This window comes from Lissotriton helveticus, chromosome 1_1 (assembly GCF_964261635.1).
Source record: "Lissotriton helveticus chromosome 1_1, aLisHel1.1, whole genome shotgun sequence".
Classification (NCBI taxonomy): Eukaryota; Metazoa; Chordata; class Amphibia; order Caudata; family Salamandridae; genus Lissotriton; species Lissotriton helveticus.
Window position 1 is genome coordinate 107,035,977 of NC_136057.1, and position 22,205 is coordinate 107,058,181.

A 22,205-nucleotide genomic window follows, 5' to 3' on the forward strand; every position below is an offset into this window, starting at 1 on the left:
CATTACCTTTAGCTTTAATGTCACTACGAGTAACTCCCCATTCCCGAGCTGGTTTATCACCTTATGAGGTCGTTTTTGGTCGGCCTGCCAAAGTTTGGGGTGTCCTGAGACCCAGATCATTTTGTGATATTGATTATCCTATGATGACACATTACTTGTACGCTTTGACTAAAGATTTGCATTGCATTCACCAACAGGTATCAACAGTACTGCAGCCTCTGGACATGTCCTGGACATCGCCTCGAGCCTGGACAGTGGGTTTTGGTTCGAAACTATCAACGGAAATCGAGTTCGGAACCAAGGTGGAGCAAGCCCCAATAAACAGCGGTAAAGGTGGACGGAAAGAGACATTGGATACATGTCTCTCATCTGAACAAGTTGCCTCCCTGCTTCCATTTGATCAACGGAACCGAGAAGGAGTTCTAACCCAGGAGGGCGAGCGAGGCCCTAGCTTTGTCCCTTTCTCTGACGCCCTTGAATCTGGTGAAGGGCGAGAGGAAGGTTTGTCAACATCAAGAGAGGTTCCGTCAGCTGAATCAGCCCTTGCTTCTGGATCTGTTAATGTGGCTGATACTCCAAGAGCACATGAGATCTCTGTTGCACCAAGTGCCTCTGCTTCTGTGTTGTTTCATGATCAGGAACAGCCTGGCCATCTTCGATATAACCTGCGGTCCCGAAAACAACGCGGCACCCCAGGTCCAGATATTAGGAGATAGGGAAAGACTTTGAGTTACAGGGCTGATTAGCTCTTCACTGGGGTACTGAGCGAGACACTGGACTGAACCCGTTGAGAGCTTGGAACTCTTTGTGAAGCTCTGTTCAGAAAGAAAGATTAAGTTGCATTTGGGCCCAGGTTGCGACAACGGAATACAGTGTGGGAAATTTCTTTTTGATGAACGATAGTAGACCTGTCTGTGAGGCTCTAGACGGACACAGGAAAGAAGAAACCCTCTGGCAATTGGCCTGCAGTTCTCCGAGTTTAGTTGATTGGACTTTTAGCTAGAATGTATCCCTTTGCCCGTTTTTCTCCTGAAGAAGAACGCCCCCTTACCCGCCGTCATTTCCCTGTAGATGTACCAATGTTTTCTAGTTGGGCTATCCGAGTGAAGATAGCCTTTGTAGTGACAATCGCAGTTTTATTTGTAATATTGATGAGTGTATTTGTTTATTTAGAATTTCATTATCCTATGCACCAGATTTTGGGCACCACAACACAACCCCCAGAGCATTTATTCTATACTTTACCTCCACATAAGGAAAGGCACTGTGAAACGTACAGTAAAAATGTATACATTGAAATGCTTCATCAAGCCCATAATGCTACCGATACTACAAATTGCTGTGGTTGGGGCCTTTTACCTTCTGTAATGCACCGTCATGACCTATTCATTTCTTTGCCTTTATCACATTTGGGAAGTTGTGAGGCTTGGTTCCAATTGTTATCTATGATGTATATGCATTATATAGCAGATCCGAAACAATACTCTGATAAGGACTACGAAGCAATTTTAGCATACATAGAACAACATCAGGGATTTGACCCATTGGGAGATGGAGGAGAAGGGTTGTTAGATCCTGCGGCCTGTATGAATGAATATACTGAATATGAAAATGTTACTTGGCTAAAAGATGAAATGTCGGATTTTGAAAAGTTTAATTTTACGCAATATTTCCAGCATTTTCAGGATCGGAATGTCACTGATGACAAAGCAATCCCTGTACCTATTTTAAACAGTACTGCATCATTTTGTATTTAAGGCATAGATCATGTTCAGGTGGGAGATAGTAAATGTAATTATACTCATGCATTACACACCAATAGTAGCCCACCATTGATCACTCACCCTAATGTATATTTTGTATGAGGAGAAAATGCTTACACATGGCTTTCCGAGGATGGGCAGGACGTTGTTATTTGTCTTTCCTATATCCTCCTGTGTATATAGCCCCCTCCAGTTATCATAAAGACCACCGGTTAAACAAACGAAGTTCCCTCACTGTCTGAGTATGGAGAATCCTAGATACTGATAGTACTGATCAGACTGATACTGCTGGACAGCAATTCCTGGATATAGCCAAAGGACTTTTTCCTATCTGGAGCCCTATATTTACTAGCAGGGAAGTTAGATGCTTATCTAGGGTAGTAGGAACCGTAGTAAAAACAACTGCAGGCATTCTGACTAATCTGACTGTGGAGCTTCAAGCTACGAGACTTGTCTTGCTTAAAAATCGTATGGTTCTGGATGTTATCTTGGCAGATCGGGGAGGAGCATGGAGCGTGATTGGCAGCTCCTGTTGTGTATGTATACCTGCTTCCGCCCCTACTGTTCATTTGGCCATACAAAAATTGCATCGTTTGGCAGCAGAGGTCCATGCTGAAAATGGTACCTGGTCCTTAACGGGATGGTTCTGGAACCTCTTGTCTACCTGGGGTTGGAAGATATTAATGATATTAGCGGGTGCATTGGGTATTATATTTACCTGCTGCCTTTGTCTGCATTGTGGACCGGCATGTTGTTCATTCTGTGCTGCCAAACTCACTTCCTCACGGTCTGCCTCCAACCATGCCAAAATGGAAAAACAGTTAGTCCAGCAGGAAGTAAAAGATTTAATGCAGATTGATGAGGGGGTGTTCACTGATTAGGATCACTCTTATATTAGCTACATCACGCTAAAAGGGCGGTCTGAAGGATAAAAATCTGGTATTGCGCATAATATTAGCGTAATGTATCCAATATGCGTAATATACCCATTCGGAAACCCGTTGTAAATAGACTTGTGTGTTAGGTATAAGGGGATCGGGCCTTAGCTAAACAGACGCCATCTCAGTTTCTAAATCCCGTCTCAGCTCAGTGCAGGCAGAAATCACGTGATACCCTTTCAGGAGAAAAGGCCGAGTTGTTAGAAGAAGCTGAAGGCGCACTATTCATTCTAGTCCTGGGAACCCAAGGTCGCATCTGGCTTCAAGCGTGATAAGCGCATTCCTAGAGGCGTCGTGCCTGTCCTCCCGGGCACCAAGATGAAAGGGAGTCACCTTTATTGACCTGCCCCCATAATAGCTTTGCTTGGTTTCGAACTAATCAACTGTGCCATATATGGGCTTTCCTCTGTGCTTCAGCCAAGGGGGTACTTTTCCATGTACGGGGATTTCACATGTTATGCTGAAAGTATATATGCACTGTTTTGAATGTAAGCCAGCAGGCTTCTCCGCGCACCTTGATGGGTGAGGTTGAGAGAGAGGCTCCTCTATATAGAGTACTTTGCAAAATAAACAATTGAACCTTCTCCATTGCCGACTGACTGATTATCTCTGTAATTGGTATTGGGCTATTGGTAAGTATAGCTCTATGGTATATAATTTTGGTACTTCATAGGGTACACCCAATATGTACTCCAAGTGGCAGTAGGGTACACCCAATATGTGGGAGTAGGGTACACCAATATGTGCTCCGAGTGGGAGTAGGGTACATCTAAAATGTGCTCTGAGTGGGAGTAGGGTACATCTAATATGTGCTCCGAGTGGGAGTAGGGTACTTCCAATATGTGCTCTGAGTGGGAGTAGGGTACACCAATATGTGCTCCAGGTGGGAGTAGGGTACATCTAATATGTGCTTCGAGTGGGAGTAGGGTACATCTAATATGTGCTCCAAGTGGGAGTATGATACATCTAATATGTGCTCCGAGTGGGAGTAGGGTACATCCAATATGTGCTCCGAGTGGGAGTAGGGTACATCTAATATGTGCTCCAGGTGGGAGTAGGGTACATTTAATATGTGCTCCAAGTGGGAGTATGATACATCTAATATGTGCTCCGAGTGGGAGTAGGGTACATCCAATATGTGCTCTGAGTGGGAGTAGGGTACATCTAATATGTGCTCCAAGTGGGAGTATGATACATCTAATATGTGCTCCGAGTGGGAGTAGGGTACATCCAATATGTGCTCTGAGTGGGAGTAGGGTACATCTAATATGTGCTCTGAGTGGGAGTAGGGTACACCAATATGTGCTCCAGGTGGGAGTAGGGTACATCTAATATGCGCTCCGAGTGGGAGTATGGTACATCTAATATGTGCTCCGAGTGGGAGTAGGGTACATCTAATATGTGCTCCGAGTGGGAGTAGGGTACATCTAATATGTGCTCCGAGTGGGAGTAGGGTACATCTAATATGTGCTCCTAGTGGGAGTAGGGTACTTCTAATATGTGCTCCGAGTGGGAGTAGGGTACATCTAATATGTGCTCCGAGTGGGAGTAGGGTACATCTAATATGTGCTCCAAGTGGGAGTATGATACATCTAATATGTGCTCCGAGTGGGAGTAGGGTACATCCAATATGTGCTCTGAGTGGGAGTAGGGTACATCTAATATGTGCTCCAGGTGGGAGTAGGGTACATCTAATATGTGCTCCAAGTGGGAGTATGAGACATCTAATATGTGCTCCGAGTGGGAGTAGGGTACATCTAATATGTGCTCCTAGTGGGAGTAGGGTACTTCTAATATGTGCTCCGAGTGGGAGTAGGGTACTTCTAATATGTGCTCCGAGTGGGAGTAGGGTACATCTAATATGTGCTCCAAGTGGGAGTATGATACATCTAATATGTGCTCCGAGTGGGAGTAGGGTACATCCAATATGTGCTCTGAGTGGGAGTAGGGTACATCTAATATGTGCTCCGAGTGGGAGTAGGGTACATCCAGTATGTGCTCCGAGTGGGAGTAGGGTACATCCAATATGTGCTCTGAGTGGGAGTAGGGTACACCAATATGTGCTCCAGGTGGGAGTAGGGTACATCTAATATGTGCTCCGAGTGGGAGTAGGGTACATCTAATATGTGCTCCGAGTGGGAGTAGGGTACATCTAATATGTGCTCCGAGTGGGAGGAGGGTACATCTAATATGTGCTCCGAGTGGGAGTAGGGTACATCTAATATGTGCTCCGAGTGGGAGTAGGGTACATCTAATATGTGCTCCGAGTGGGAGTAGGGTACTTCTAATATGTGCTCTGAGTGGGAGTAGGGTACATCTAATATGTGCTCCGAGTGGGAGTATGATACATCTAATATGTGCTCCGAGTGGGAGTAGGGTACGCCAATATGTGCTCCGAGTGGGAGTAGGGTACACCAATATGTACTCCGAGTGGGAGTAGGGTACACCCATATGTGCTCCGAGTGGGAGTAGGGTACACCAATATGTGCTCTGAGTGGGAGTAGGGTACATCCAATATGTGATCTGAGTGGGAGTAGGGTACACCCAATATGTGCTCCGAGTGGGAGTAGGGTACATCCAATATGTGCTCCGAGTGGGAGTAGGGTACATCCAATATGTGCTCCGAGTGGGAGTAGGGTACATCCAATATGTGCTCCGAGCAGGGTCGCTCATCACCTGCAGGTCTCTCTCAACCTACAGTGTTAAGCACTCCGACAGTCACGCGAGTTGCTTGATTATCAAATGAATGCTGCTCTGATGCTTAATGACAAAACCAACCCCAACATTACAGCCATGTTGTTAAACATTTAACATCGAACAATCCAATGTACCTTTATTTTTACTGTACTTTCACTGCACTGTATTTCTATAGGTGCTATGCATTTCTAAGCTAAGGTCTATGTAAACACGCCAATGTGTTATAATCCAGGGACACTGCCCCTAACTTCATCACGTGGTATACCAGGGCCCACAATTTTTGGGGGCTCTGGCGGACACTTTTCCATTTCAGCCCAAATACCCAACAGGAGTGGCAGTCTGCGTAGTGATATATTAAATTGTTCCTAGACATCTATGTAAGACTGGTAATGTTACTGTTTAATAATACCCTTGGACTGTACTCAGAGCTAGGCACGCTACTAGTACCGGATTAGAAACAAGGTCCTGGATAGCAGGGTTAAAAACAAGCATTTGCAATGCAATTGGTCTCGCCTTTGGGACCTTGTATGTTTTTAGCTATGCAGCATATTAGCCTGGGTGCTGAAACATCTACTGTTCTCATGGAGGGAAAGTAAGCACCAAACTGCGCGACACAACAGGTATGGGAACACATGGAGAGAAATATTGCTTTTCAGCTGGAAATGGCATAGTTCAAAAGCTCGTTTTTATATAAAATCAGGGCCTTCATGGTCATATCACTGATAATACAAGATTAGAAACAATTATTATCTACGGGTGCTCGTGGAAGACAAGTTCTATGGGCTGGAATCTAGAGAATGCTAAAGTGATTCTGTTATTTTACTGACCTCTGCTGGTGGTTTTCTATCAAGAAAGTTAAATAGAGGCAGGATGGACACAGACACCAGATGGTGCCTATATATCCAAGGCTTGGAGTCCCAACGTCCTGTCTGCTGAGTCCGAAGTACATTGCTCGGCCACACTTCTTCCACCGCATTCCCGTAGGCTGCTATTTACTGAACTACAGTTCAGACTGGGCGGTTGTTTATTAGATAAGATTTACAAGCCCTGATTCTATTTGTAGCCTGCATCTAAGCATCATGCATTTTCTTCTTTAGGTTGCTCAAACTCCTGCCTCTAGAATTGCTTCCTTGCAGCTCATAGAGCTCGTGGAGACTTCCTTCATTGGGTCTTGTGGCGTTAGATGTATCGAACTTCACATGACCCTAGTGATTCCTAATTATGAGAAGCATTATCTAAGATGCTTATTTACTTTTGGTCCTGATGAAGATTGGTGGATAATTGGAGAATGCCCACCGAAACATGTTTATTGTCCACAGTGGCTTGGCAGAAGGAATGCTACAGACACTTTCTCCGGTTTGTTGAAGACCCTCATTCTGCTACTAAGCCTAGTTTTTAATGAATGGATATTTGGGTGTTATTGGTTGTGGAGTTCTATTTGATGATTTAATTAATCTCTTCATTGTAATGATGTGTTTTGATTATCAATTAAAGATAATCTATTTTTCAATGTATCTTCTGGATTTTAATACAATAGTCTAAGCAACTTTTTTTTACAGCTTGAAAATGATTTGCATGGCTCCCACTTGGGCCACATACAGTGTTCACTGTTTTACTGTATACATTTTGACCAGGCATTCCAAAAAAGTTTGAATTAATTTAGTTCTTTTTTGTAATATTAATGATCCAGCAATGAGCATAGAAACAGGTATTAATTTACAAAACTCACCTGATAATCCCAATGAGGATAAATACACAAGTAAAACCATGCTGGGATCTTGTAGTAATTTAATATTCAATTTGTTTACACTGTATTCAAAAACTGTATTCCAGAGGAGATTTAATCTAGGATAGTGGAATATAATGCCAGCGCTACCAGCGTCACAGCTGGAACAATCTGGTGGATTTTTTAATTGTCCATCGATACCTTGCTAATTTTAAAACAAACCATATATACAGTTGTTATCATTTGAATTAACATGGGAAATTGAAGTTTTGTGGCCCTGGCGGGTGAGGTGGATGATCCTTTTATTTTGGTTTCATGCAGAATCAAACTGCACTATTAACAAAACAAATTAAAAAAAATAAAAAATAAAAAATACTCTTCATATGGAAACTTACTCTGACCCAACTATAAAATGGCGAGCGAGTGTGTGTGTGAGAGAGAGGGAGTTTGAGAGAGAGTGTGTGAGAGAGTGTGTGAGAGTGTGTGTGTGTGAGAGAGAGTGTGTGTGTGAGAGAGAGAGAGAGTTTGAGAGAGAGAGTGTGTGGGAGAGTGTGTGTGTGTGTGTGTGTGTGTGAGAGAGAGAGAGAGTGTGAGAGAGTGACAGAGAGAGAGTATGAGAGAGAGTATGAGAGAGTGAGTGAGAGAGTGTGTGTGAGAGAGAGAGAGAGTGTGTGAGAGAGTGTGTGTGAGAGAGAGAGAGAGTGTGTGAGAGAGAGAGTATGTGAGAGAGAGAGAGAGTGAGAGTGTGTGTGAGAGAGAGTGTGTGGGAAAAATACCCTTTTGAAATAAACTGGCATAGACTGAGTTGTAAAAAAACTTGAGAGGAGGGCGATCATGAGAAAGAACTGCAACTCCTTGAATTCCATTACATAATTGAACTCAGTACAAAATTCCCATATGGTCACAACAGCAACGAGGAGTTAGCAGTACACAATTGTGACTGAGACTCCCTACGTGTCCTAGAAAGTGCAACACAAGCGCTCTTTTTCAGTGAAACCACACAGTTGCCCAACTCGATGCTGTACTCAGTTATCGAAAAGCAGGTGGAGCCAAGGTCGATCTCTCAAGAGTACTCTGAAGCTTGTTTTCTGTTGATCACACAACATTTAGTGACAGCTGCGCTGTCAAACAACACTTTATAAAGTGAAGGGCTTAGGGTAGATTCATGGCATAGTAACTGCATGGAGAAGTGGGAAGCATACCACGGTCGACTTTTGAGAACATGTTTAGAATGCCAAAGCCTGCACCAGGGGATCAGGGACACGGACAACACCAAAGGCAACAGAAGCACAGAGATGGGTCGGCGCAACACATACAACTACAAGGGCAGCGACACAGCTAAACTAGCAACATTAAGAGACACTCTGCATCAGCACCATAGACACACAACTACAAGGGCAGCGACACAGCTAAACTGGCAACATAAAGAGACACTCTGCATCAGCACCATAGACACACGACTACAAGGGCAGCGACACAGCTAAACTAGCAACATTAAGAGACACTCTGCATCAGCACCATAGACACACAACTACAAGGGCAGCGACACAGCTAAACTAGCGACATTAAGAGACACTCTGCAATGCATCAGCACCATAGACACACAACTACAAGGGCAGCGACACAGCTAAACTAGCAACATTAAGAGACACTCTGCATCAGCACCATAGACCCACAACTACAAGAGCAGCGACACAGCTAAACTAAACATTAAGAGACACTCTGCATCAGCACCATAGACACACAACTACAAGGGTATTGACACAGCTAAACTAGCAACATTAAGAGACACTCTGCATCAGCACCATAGACACACAACTACAAGGGCATTGACACAGCTAAACTAGCAACATTAAGAGACACTCTGCATCAGCACCATAGACACACAACTACAAGGGCATTGACACAGCTAAACTAACAACATTAAGAGACACTCTGCATCAGCACGATAGACACACAACTACAAGGACAGCGACACAGCTAAACTAGCGACATTAAGAGACACTCTGCATCAGCACCATAGAAACACAACTACAAGGGCAGCGACACAGCTAAACTAGCGACATTAAGAGACACTCTGCATCAGCACCATAGACACACAACTACAAGGGTATTGACACAGCTAAACTAGCGACATTAAGAGACACTCTGCATCAGCACCATCGACACACAACTACAAGGGCAGTGACACAGCTAAACTAGCGACATTAAGAGACACTCTGCATCAGCACCATAGACACACAACTACAAGGGCAGCGACACAGCTAAACTAGCAACATTAAGAGACACTCTGCATCAGCACCATAGACACACAACTACAAGGGCAGCGACACAGCTAAACTAGCGACATTAAGAGACACTCTGCATCAGCACCATAGACACACAAGGGCAGCGACACAGCTAAACTAACAACATTAAGAGACACTCTGCATCAGCACCATAGACACACAACTACAAGGGCAGTGAGACAGCTAAACTAGCAACATTAAGAGACACTCTGCATCAGCACCATAGACACACAACTACAAGGGCAGTGAGACAGCTAAACTAGCAACATTAAGAGACACTCTGCATCAGTACCATAGACACACAAGGGCCGCGACACAGCTCAACTAACAACATTAAGACAGACACTCCGTGCATCAGCACCATAGACATACAACTACAAGGGCATTGACACAGCTAAACTAGCAACATTAAGAGACACTCTGCATCAGCACCATAGACACACAACTACAAGGGCAGCGACACAGCTAAACTGGCAACATAAAGAGACACTCTGCATCAGCACCATAGACACACAACTACAAGGGCAGTGACAGAGCTAAACTAGCGACATTAAGAGACACTCTGCATCAGCACCATAGACACACAACTACAAGGGCAGCGACACAGCTAAACTGGCAACATAAAGAGACACTCTGCATCAGCACCATAGACACACAACTACAAGGGCAGCGACACAGCTAAACTAGCGACATTAAGAGACACTCTGCAATGCATCAGCACCATAGACACACAACTACAAGGGCAGCGACACAGCTAAACTAGCGACATTAAGAGACACTCTGCATCAGCACCATAGACACAACCACAAGGGCAGCGACACAGCTAAACTAGCAACATTAAGAGACACTCTGCATCAGCACCATAGACACACAACTACAAGGGCAGCGACACAGCTAAACCAGCAACATTAAGAGACACTCTGCATCAGCACCATAGACACACAAGGGCAGCGACACAGCTAAACTAACAACATTAAGACAGACACTCAGTGCATCAGCACCATAGACACACAACTACAAGGGCATTGACACAGCTAAACTAGCAACATTAAGAGACACTCTGCATCAGCACCATAGACACACAACTACAAGGGCAGCGACACAGCTAAACTGGCAACATAAAGAGACACTCTGCATCAGCACCATAGACACACAACTACAAGGGCAGTGACAGAGCTAAACTAGCGACATTAAGAGACACTCTGCATCAGCACCATAGACACACAACTACAAGGGCAGCGACACAGCTAAACTGGCAACATAAAGAGACACTCTGCATCAGCACCATAGACACACAACTACAAGGGCAGCGACGCAGCTAAACTAGCGACATTAAGAGACACTCTGCAATGCATCAGCACCATAGACACACAACTACAAGGGCAGCGACACAGCTAAACTAGCGACATTAAGAGACACTCTGCATCAGCACCATAGACACAACCACAAGGGCAGCGACACAGCTAAACTAGCAACATTAAGAGACACTCTGCATCAGCACCATAGACACACAACTACAAGGGCAGCGACACAGCTAAACCAGCAACATTAAGAGACACTCTGCATCAGCACCATAGACACACAAGGGCAGCGACACAGCTAAACTAACAACATTAAGACAGACACTCAGTGCATCAGCACCATAGACACACAACTACAAGGGCATTGACACAGCTAAACTAGCAACATTAAGAGACACTCTGCATCAGCACCATAGACACACAACTACAAGGGCATTGACACAGCTAAACTAGCAACATTAAGAGACACTCTGCATCAGCACCATAGACACACAACTACAAGGGCATTGACACAGCTAAACTAACAACATTAAGAGACACTCTGCATCAGCACCATAGACACACAATTACAAGGGCAGCGACACAGCTAAACTAGCAACATTAAGAGACACTCTGGATCAGCACCATAGACACACAACTACAAGGGCAGCGACACAGCTAAACTGGCAACATAAAGAGACACTCTGCATCAGCACCATAGACACACAACTACAAGGGCATTGGCACAGCTAAACTAGCAACATTAAGAGACACTCTGCATCAGCACCATAGACACACAACTACAAGGGCATTGACACAGCTAAACTAGCAACATTAAGAGACACTCTGCATCAGCACCATAGACACACAACTACAAGGGCATTGACACAGCTAAACTAGCAACATTACGAGACACTCTGCATCAGCACCATAGACACACAACTACAAGGGCAGCGACACAGCTAAACTAACATTAAGACAGACACTCAGTGCATCAGCACCATAGACACACAACTACAAGGGCAATGACACAGCTAAACTAGCAACATTAAGAGACACTCTGCATCAGCACCATAGACACACAACTACAAGGGCAGTGACACAGCTAAACTAGCAACATTACGAGACACTCGGCATCAGCACCATAGACACACAACTACAAGGGCAGTGACACAGCTAAACTAGCGACATTAAGAGACACTCTGCATCAGCACCATAGACACACAACTACAAGGGCAGTGACACAGCTAAACCAGCAACATTAAGAGACACTCTGCATCAGCACCATAGACACACAAGGGCAGCGACACAGCTAAACTAACAACATTAAGACAGACACTCAGTGCATTAGCACCATAGACATACAACTACAAGGGCATTGACACAGCTAAACTAGCAACATTAAGAGACACTCTGCATCAGCACCATAGACACACAACTACAAGGGCATTGACACAGCTAAACTAGCAACATTAAGAGACACTCTGCATCAGCACCATAGACACACAACTACAAGGGCAGCGACACAGCTAAACTAGCAACATTAAGTGACACTCTGCATCAGCACCATAGACACACAACTACAAGGGCAGCGACACAGCTAAACTGGCAACATAAAGAGACACTCTGCATCAGCACCATAGACACACAACTACAAGGGCATTGACACAGCTAAACTAGCAACATTAAGAGACACTCTGCATCAGCACCATAGACACACAACTACAAGGGCAGCGACACAGCTAAACTAGCGACACTAAGAGACACTCTGCATCAGCACCATAGACACACAACTACAAGGGCAGCAACACAGCTAAACTAGCGACATTAAGAGACAGTCTGCAATGCATCAGCACCATAGACACACAACTAGAAGGGTGGCGACACAGCTAAACTAGCGACATTAAGAGACACTCTGCATCAGCACCATAGACACACAACTACAAGGGCAATGACACAGCTAAACCAGCAACATTAAGAGACACTCTGCATCAGCACCATAGACACACAACTACAAGGGCAGCGACACAGCTAAACTAGCGACATTAAGACAGACACTCAGTGCATCAGCACCATAGACATACAACTACAAGGGCATTGACACAGCTAAACTAGCAACGTTAAGAGACACTCTGCATCAGCACCATATTCACACAACTACAAGGGCATTGACACAGCTAAACTAGCAACATTAAGAGACACTCTGCATCAGCACCATAGACACACAACTACAAGGGCAATGACACAGCTAAACTAGCAACATTAAGAGACACTCTGCATCAGCACCATAGACACACAACTACAAGGGCAGCGACACAGCTAAACTAGCGACATTAAGAGACACTCTGCATCAGCACCATAGACACACAACTACAAGGGCAATGACACAGCTAAACCAGCAACATTAAGAGACACTCTGCATCAGCACCATAGACACACAAGGGCAGCGACACAGCTAAACTAGCAGCATTAAGAGACACTCTGCATCAGCACCATAGACACACAACTACAAGGGCAGCGACACAGCTAAACTGGCAACATAAAGAGACACTCTGCATCAGCACCATAGACACACAACTACAAGGGCATTGACACAGCTAAACTAGCAACATTAAGAGACACTCTGCATCAGCACCATAGACACACAACTACAAGGGCATTGACACAGCTAAACTAGCAACATTACGAGACACTCTGCATCAGCACCATAGACACACAACTACAAGGGCATTGACACAGCTAAACTAGCAACATTACGAGACACTCTGCATCAGCACCATAGACACACAACTACAAGGGCAGCGACACAGCTAAACTAGCGACATTAAAAGACACTCTGCATCAGCACCATAGACACACAACTACAAGGGTATTGACACAGCTAAACTAGCGACATTAAGAGACACTCTGCATCAGCACCATCGACACACAACTACAAGGGCAGTGACACAGCTAAACTAGCGACATTAAGAGACACTCTGCATCAGCACCATAGACACACAACTACAAGGGCAGCGACACAGCTAAACTAGCAACATTAAGAGACACTCTGCATCAGCACCATAGACACACAACTACAAGGGTATTGACACAGCTAAACTAGCAACATTAAGAGACACTCTGCATCAGCACCATAGACACACAACTACAAGGGCAGTGACACAGCTAAACTAGCGACATTAAGAGACACTCTGCATCAGCACCATAGACACACAACTACAAGGGCAGCGACACAGCTAAACTGGCAACATAAAGAGACACTCTGCATCAGCACCATAGACACACAACTACAAGGGCAGCGACACAGCTAAACTAGCGACATTAAGAGACACTTTGCAATGCATCAGCACCATAGACACACAACTACAAGGGCAGCGACACAGCTAAACTAGCGACATTAAGAGACACTCTGCATCAGCACCATAGACACAAGCACAAGGGCAGCGACACAGCTAAACTAGCAACATTAAGAGACACTCTGCATCAGCACCATAGACACACAACTACAAGGGCAGCGACACAGCTAAACCAGCAACATTAAGAGACACTCTGCATCAGCACCATAGACACACAAGGGCAGCGACACAGCTAAACTAACAACATTAAGACAGACACTCAGTGCATCAGCACCATAGACACACAACTACAAGGGCATTGACACAGCTAAACTAGCAACATTAAGAGACACTCTGCATCAGCACCATAGACACACAACTACAAGGGCATTGACACAGCTAAACTAGCAACATTAAGAGACACTCTGCATCAGCACCATAGACACACAACTACAAGGGCATTGACACAGCTAAACTAGCAACATTAAGAGACACTCTGCATCAGCACCATAGACACACAACTACAAGGGCATTGACACAGCTAAACTAACAACATTAAGAGACACTCTGCATCAGCACCATAGACACACAATTACAAGGGCAGCGACACAGCTAAACTAGCAACATTAAGAGACACTCTGCATCAGCACCATAGACACACAACTACAAGGGCATTGACACAGCTAAACTAGCAACATTACGAGACACTCTGCATCAGCACCATAGACACACAACTACAAGGGCAGCGACACAGCTAAACTAACATTAAGACAGACACTCAGTGCATCAGCACCATAGACACACAACTACAAGGGCAATGACACAGCTAAACTAGCAACATTAAGAGACACTCTGCATCAGCACCATAGACACACAACTACAAGGGCATTGACACAGCTAAACTAGCAACATTACGAGACACTCTGCATCAGCACCATAGACACACAACTACAAGGGCAGTGACACAGCTAAACTAGCGACATTAAGAGACACTCTGCATCAGCACCATAGACACACAACTACAAGGGCAGTGACACAGCTAAACCAGCAACATTAAGAGACACTCTGCATCAGCACCATAGACACACAAGGGCAGCGACACAGCTAAACTAACAACATTAAGACAGACACTCAGTGCATTAGCACCATAGACATACAACTACAAGGGCATTGACACAGCTAAACTAGCAACATTAAGAGACACTCTGCATCAGCACCATAGACACACAACTACAAGGGCATTGACACAGCTAAACTAGCAACATTAAGAGACACTCTGCATCAGCACCATAGACACACAACTACAAGGGCAGCGACACAGCTAAACAACATTAAGAGACAGTCTGCATCAGCACCATAGACACACAACTACAAGGGCAGCGACACAGCTAAACTGGCAACATAAAGAGACACTCTGCATCAGCACCATAGACACACAACTACAAGGGCAGTGACACAGCTAAACTAGCGACATTAAGAGACACTCTGCATCAGCACCATAGACACACAACTACAAGGGCAGCGACACAGCTAAACTGGCAACATAAAGAGACACTCTGCATCAGCACCATAGACACACAACTACAAGGGCAGCGACACAGCTAAACTAGCGACATTAAGAGACACTCTGCAATGCATCAGCACCATAGACACACAACTACAAGGGCAGCGACACAGCTAAACTAGCGACATTAAGAGACACTCTGCATCAGCACCATAGACACAACCACAAGGGCAGCGACACAGCTAAACTAGCAACATTAAGAGACACTCTGCATCAGCACCATAGACACACAACTACAAGGGCAGCGACACAGCTAAACCAGCAACATTAAGAGACACTCTGCATCAGCACCATAGACACACAAGGGCAGCGACACAGCTAAACTAACAACATTAAGACAGACACTCAGTGCATCAGCACCATAGACACAGAACTACAAGGGCATTGACACAGCTAAACTAGCAACATTAAGAGACACTCTGCATCAGCACCATAGACACACAACTACAAGGGCATTGACACAGCTAAACTAGCAACATTAAGAGACACTCTGCATCAGCACCATAGACACACAACTACAAGGGCATTGACACAGCTAAACTAACAACATTAAGAGACACTCTGCATCAGCACCATAGACACACAATTACAAGGGCAGCGACACAGCTAAACTAGCAACATTAAGAGACACTCTGGATCAGCACCATAGACACACAACTACAAGGGCAGCGACACAGCTAAACTGGCAACATAAAGAGACACTCTGCATCAGCACCATAGACACACAACTACAAGGGCATTGGCACAGCTAAACTAGCAACATTAAGAGACACTCTGCATCAGCACCATAGACACACAACTACAAGGGCATTGACACAGCTAAACTAGCAACATTACGAGACACTCTGCATCAGCACCATAGACACACAACTACAAGGGCAGCGACACAGCTAAACTAACATTAAGACAGACACTCAGTGCATCAGCACCATAGACACACAACTACAAGGGCAATGACACAGCTAAACTAGCAACATTAAGAGACACTCTGCATCAGCACCATAGACACACAACTACAAGGGCAGTGACACAGCTAAACTAGCGACATTAAGAGACACTCTGCATCAGCACCATAGACACACAACTACAAGGGCAGTGACACAGCTAAACCAGCAACATTAAGAGACACTCTGCATCAGCACCATAGACACACAAGGGCAGCGACACAGCTAAACTAACAACATTAAGACAGACACTCAGTGCATCAGCACCATAGACACACAACTACAAGGGCAGCGACACAGCTAAACTAGCAACATTAAGTGACACTCTGCATCAGCACCATAGACACACAACTACAAGGGCAGCGACACAGCTAAACTGGCAACATAAAGAGACACTCTGCATCAGCACCATAGACACACAACTACAAGGGCATTGACACAGCTAAACTAGCAACATTAAGAGACACTCTGCATCAGCACCATAGACACACAACTACAAGGGCAGCGACACAGCTAAACTAGCGACACTAAGAGACACTCTGCATCAGCACCATAGACACACAACTACAAGGGCAGCAACACAGCTAAACTAGCGACATTAAGAGACAGTCTGCAATGCATCAGCACCATAGACACACAACTAGAAGGGTGGCGACACAGCTAAACTAGCGACATTAAGAGACACTCTGCATCAGCACCATAGACACACAACTACAAGGGCAATGACACAGCTAAACCAGCAACATTAAGAGACACTCTGCATCAGCACCATAGACACACAACTACAAGGGCAGCGACACAGCTAAACTAGCGACATTAAGACAGACACTCAGTGCATCAGCACCATAGACATACAACTACAAGGGCATTGACACAGCTAAACTAGCAACGTTAAGAGACACTCTGCATCAGCACCATATTCACACAACTACAAGGGCATTGACACAGCTAAACTAGCAACATTAAGAGACACTCTGCATCAGCACCATAGACACACAACTACAAGGGCAATGACACAGCTAAACTAGCAACATTAAGAGACACTCTGCATCAGCACCATAGACACACAACTACAAGGGCAGCGACACAGCTAAACTAGCGACATTAAGAGACACTCTGCATCAGCACCATAGACACACAACTACAAGGGCAATGACACAGCTAAACCAGCAACATTAAGAGACACTCTGCATCAGCACCATAGACACACAAGGGCAGCGACACAGCTAAACTAACAACATTAAGACAGACACTCAGTGCATCAGCACCATAGACATACAACTACAAGGGCATTGACACAGCTAAACTAGCAACATTAAGAGACACTCTGCATCAGCACCATAGACACACAACTACAAGGGCATTGACACAGCTAAACTAGCAACATTAAGAGACACTCTGCATCAGCACCATAGACACACAACTACAAGGGCAATGACACAGCTAAACCAGCAACATTAAGAGACACTCTGCATCAGCACCATAGACACACAAGGGCAGCGACACAGCTAAACTAGCAGCATTAAGAGACACTCTGCATCAGCACCATAGACACACAACTACAAGGGCAGCGACACAGCTAAACTGGCAACATAAAGAGACACTCTGCATCAGCACCATAGACACACAACTACAAGGGCATTGACACAGCTAAACTAGCAACATTAAGAGACACTCTGCATCAGCACCATAGACACACAACTACAAGGGCATTGACACAGCTAAACTAGCAACATTACGAGACACTCTGCATCAGCACCATAGACACACAACTACAAGGGCATTGACACAGCTAAACTAGCAACATTACGAGACACTCTGCATCAGCACCATAGACACACAACTACAAGGGCAGCGACACAGCTAAACTAGCGACATTAAAAGACACTCTGCATCAGCACCATAGACACACAACTACAAGGGTATTGACACAGCTAAACTAGCGACATTAAGAGACACTCTGCATCAGCACCATCGACACACAACTACAAGGGCAGTGACACAGCTAAACTAGCGACATTAAGAGACACTCTGCATCAGCACCATAGACACACAACTACAAGGGCAGCGACACAGCTAAACTAGCAACATTAAGAGACACTCTGCATCAGCACCATAGACACACAACTACAAGGGTATTGACACAGCTAAACTAGCAACATTAAGAGACACTCTGCATCAGCACCATAGACACACAACTACAAGGGCAGTGACACAGCTAAACTAGCGACATTAAGAGACACTCTGCATCAGCACCATAGACACACAACTACAAGGGCAGCGACACAGCTAAACTGGCAACATAAAGAGACACTCTGCATCAGCACCATAGACACACAACTACAAGGGCAGCGACACAGCTAAACTAGCGACATTAAGAGACACTCTGCAATGCATCAGCACCATAGACACACAACTACAAGGGCAGCGACACAGCTAAACTAGCGACATTAAGAGACACTCTGCATCAGCACCATAGACACAAGCACAAGGGCAGCGACACAGCTAAACTAGCAACATTAAGAGACACTCTGCATCAGCACCATAGACACACAACTACAAGGGCAGCGACACAGCTAAACCAGCAACATTAAGAGACACTCTGCATCAGCACCATAGACACACAAGGGCAGCGACACAGCTAAACTAACAACATTAAGACAGACACTCAGTGCATCAGCACCATAGACACACAACTACAAGGGCATTGACACAGCTAAACTAGCAACATTAAGAGACACTCTGCATCAGCACCATAGACACACAACTACAAGGGCATTGACACAGCTAAACTAACAACATTAAGAGACACTCTGCATCAGCACCATAGACACACAATTACAAGGGCAGCGACACAGCTAAACTAGCAACATTAAGAGACACTCTGCATCAGCACCATAGACACACAACTACAAGGGCATTGACACAGCTAAACTAGCAACATTACGAGACACTCTGCATCAGCACCATAGACACACAACTACAAGGGCAGCGACACAGCTAAACTAACATTAAGACAGACACTCAGTGCATCAGCACCATAGACACACAACTACAAGGGCAATGACACAGCTAAACGAGCAACATTAAGAGACACTCTGCATCAGCACCATAGACACACAACTACAAGGGCATTGACACAGCTAAACTAGCAACATTACGAGACACTCTGCATCAGCACCATAGACACACAACTACAAGGGCAGTGACACAGCTAAACTAGCGACATTAAGAGACACTCTGCATCAGCACCATAGACACACAACTACAAGGGCAGTGACACAGCTAAACCAGCAACATTAAGAGACACTCTGCATCAGCACCATAGACACACAAGGGCAGCGACACAGCTAAACTAACAACATTAAGACAGACACTCAGTGCATCAGCACCATAGACATACAACTACAAGGGCATTGACACAGCTAAACTAGCAACATTAAGAGACACTCTGCATCAGCACCATAGACACACAAGGGCAGCGACACAGCTAAACTAACAACATTAAGACAGACACTCAGTGCATCAGCACCATAGACATACAACTACAAGGGCATTGACACAGCTAAACTAGCAACATTAAGAGACACTCTGCATCAGCACCATAGACACACAACTACAAGGGCATTGACCCAGCTAAACTAGCAACATTAAGAGACACTCTGCATCAGCACCATAGACACACAACTACAAGGGCAATGACACAGCTAAACCAGCAACATTAAGAGACACTCTGCATCAGCACCATAGACACACAAGGGCAGCGACACAGCTAAACTAGCAGCATTAAGAGACACTCTGCATCAGCACCATAGACACACAACTACAAGGGCAGCGACACAGCTAAACTGGCAACATAAAGAGACACTCTGCATCAGCACCATAGACACACAACTACAAGGGCATTGACACAGCTAAACTAGCAACATTAAGAGACACTCTGCATCAGCACCATAGACACACAACTACAAGGGCATTGACACAGCTAAACTAGCAACATTACGAGACACTCTGCATCAGCACCATAGACACACAACTACAAGGGCATTGACACAGCTAAACTAGCAACATTACGAGACACTCTGCATCAGCACCATAGACACACAACTACAAGGGCAGCGACACACCTAAACTAGCAACATTAAGAGACACTCTGCATCAGCACGATAGACACACAACTACAAGGACAGCGACACAGCTAAACTAGCGACATTAAGAGACACTCTGCATCAGCACCATAGACACACAACTACAAGGGCAGCGACACAGCTAAACTAGCGACATTAAGAGACAGTCTGCAATGCATCAGCACCATAGACACACAACTACAAGGGCAGTGACACAGCTAAACTAGCGACATTAAGAGACACTCTGCATCAGCACCATAGACACACAACTACAAGGGCATTGACACAGCTAAACTAGCAACATTACGAGACACTCTGCATCAGCACCATAGACACACAACTACAAGGGCAGCGACACAGCTAAACTAACATTAAGACAGACACTCAGTGCATCAGCACCATAGACACACAACTAACAGGGCAATGACACAGCTAAACTAGCAACATTAAGAGACACTCTGCATCAGCACCATAGACACACAACTACAAGGGCATTGACACAGCTAAACTAGCAACATTACGAGACACTCTGCATCAGCACCATAGACACACAACTACAAGGGCATTGACACAGCTAAACTAGCAACATTAAGAGACACTCTGCATCAGCACCATAGACACACAACTACAAGGGCATTGACACAGCTAAACTAGCAACATTAAGAGACACTCTGCATCAGCACCATAGACACACAACTACAAGGGCAGCGACACAGCTAAACTAGCAACATTAAGTGACACTCTGCATCAGCACCATAGACACACAACTACAAGGGCAGCGACACAGCTAAACTGGCAACATAAAGAGACACTCTGCATCAGCACCATAGACACACAACTACAGGGGCATTGACACAGCTAAACTAGCAACATTAAGAGACACTTTGCATCAGCACCATAGACACACAACTACAAGGGCATTGGCACAGCTAAACTAGCAACATTAAGAGACACTCTGCATCAGCACCATAGACACACAACTACAAGGGCATTGACACAGCTAAACTAGCAACATTAAGAGACACTCTGCATCAGCACCATAGACACACAACTACAAGGGCAGCGAGACAGCTAAACTAGCGACATTAGGAGACACTCTGCATCAGCACCATAAACACACAACTACAAGGGCAGCGAGACAGCTAAACTAACAACATTAAGAGACACTCTGCATCAGCACCATAGACACACAACTACAAGAGCAGCGACACAGCTAAACTAGCAGCATTAAGAGACACTCTTCATCAGCACCATAGACACACAACTACAAGGGCAATGACACAGCTAAACCAGCAACATTAAGAGACACTCTGCATCAGCACCATAGACACACAACTACAAGGGCAGCGACACAGCTAAACTAGCGACATTAAGAGACAGTCTGCAATGCATCAGCACCATAGACACACAACTACAAGGGCAGCGAGACAGCTAAACTAGCGACATTAAGAGACACTCTGCATCAGCACCATAGACACACAACTAGAAGGGTGGCGACACAGCTAAACTAGCGACATTAAGAGACACTCTGCATCAGCACCAT

General features: G+C 45.1%; 1 protein-coding gene across 1 annotated transcript in view; it reads left to right on the top strand.

Annotated features, from left to right (window-relative positions):
* Positions 1-22,205, top strand: part of LOC144759197 (uncharacterized) — a 174,777-nt gene that overhangs the window by 70,838 nt on the left and 81,734 nt on the right. Inside the window, exon 6 of the mRNA XM_078646473.1 lies at positions 198-327. Within this exon, the coding sequence (XP_078502599.1) occupies positions 198-327 (130 nt within the window). The remainder of the gene's footprint in view (positions 1-197; positions 328-22,205) is intronic.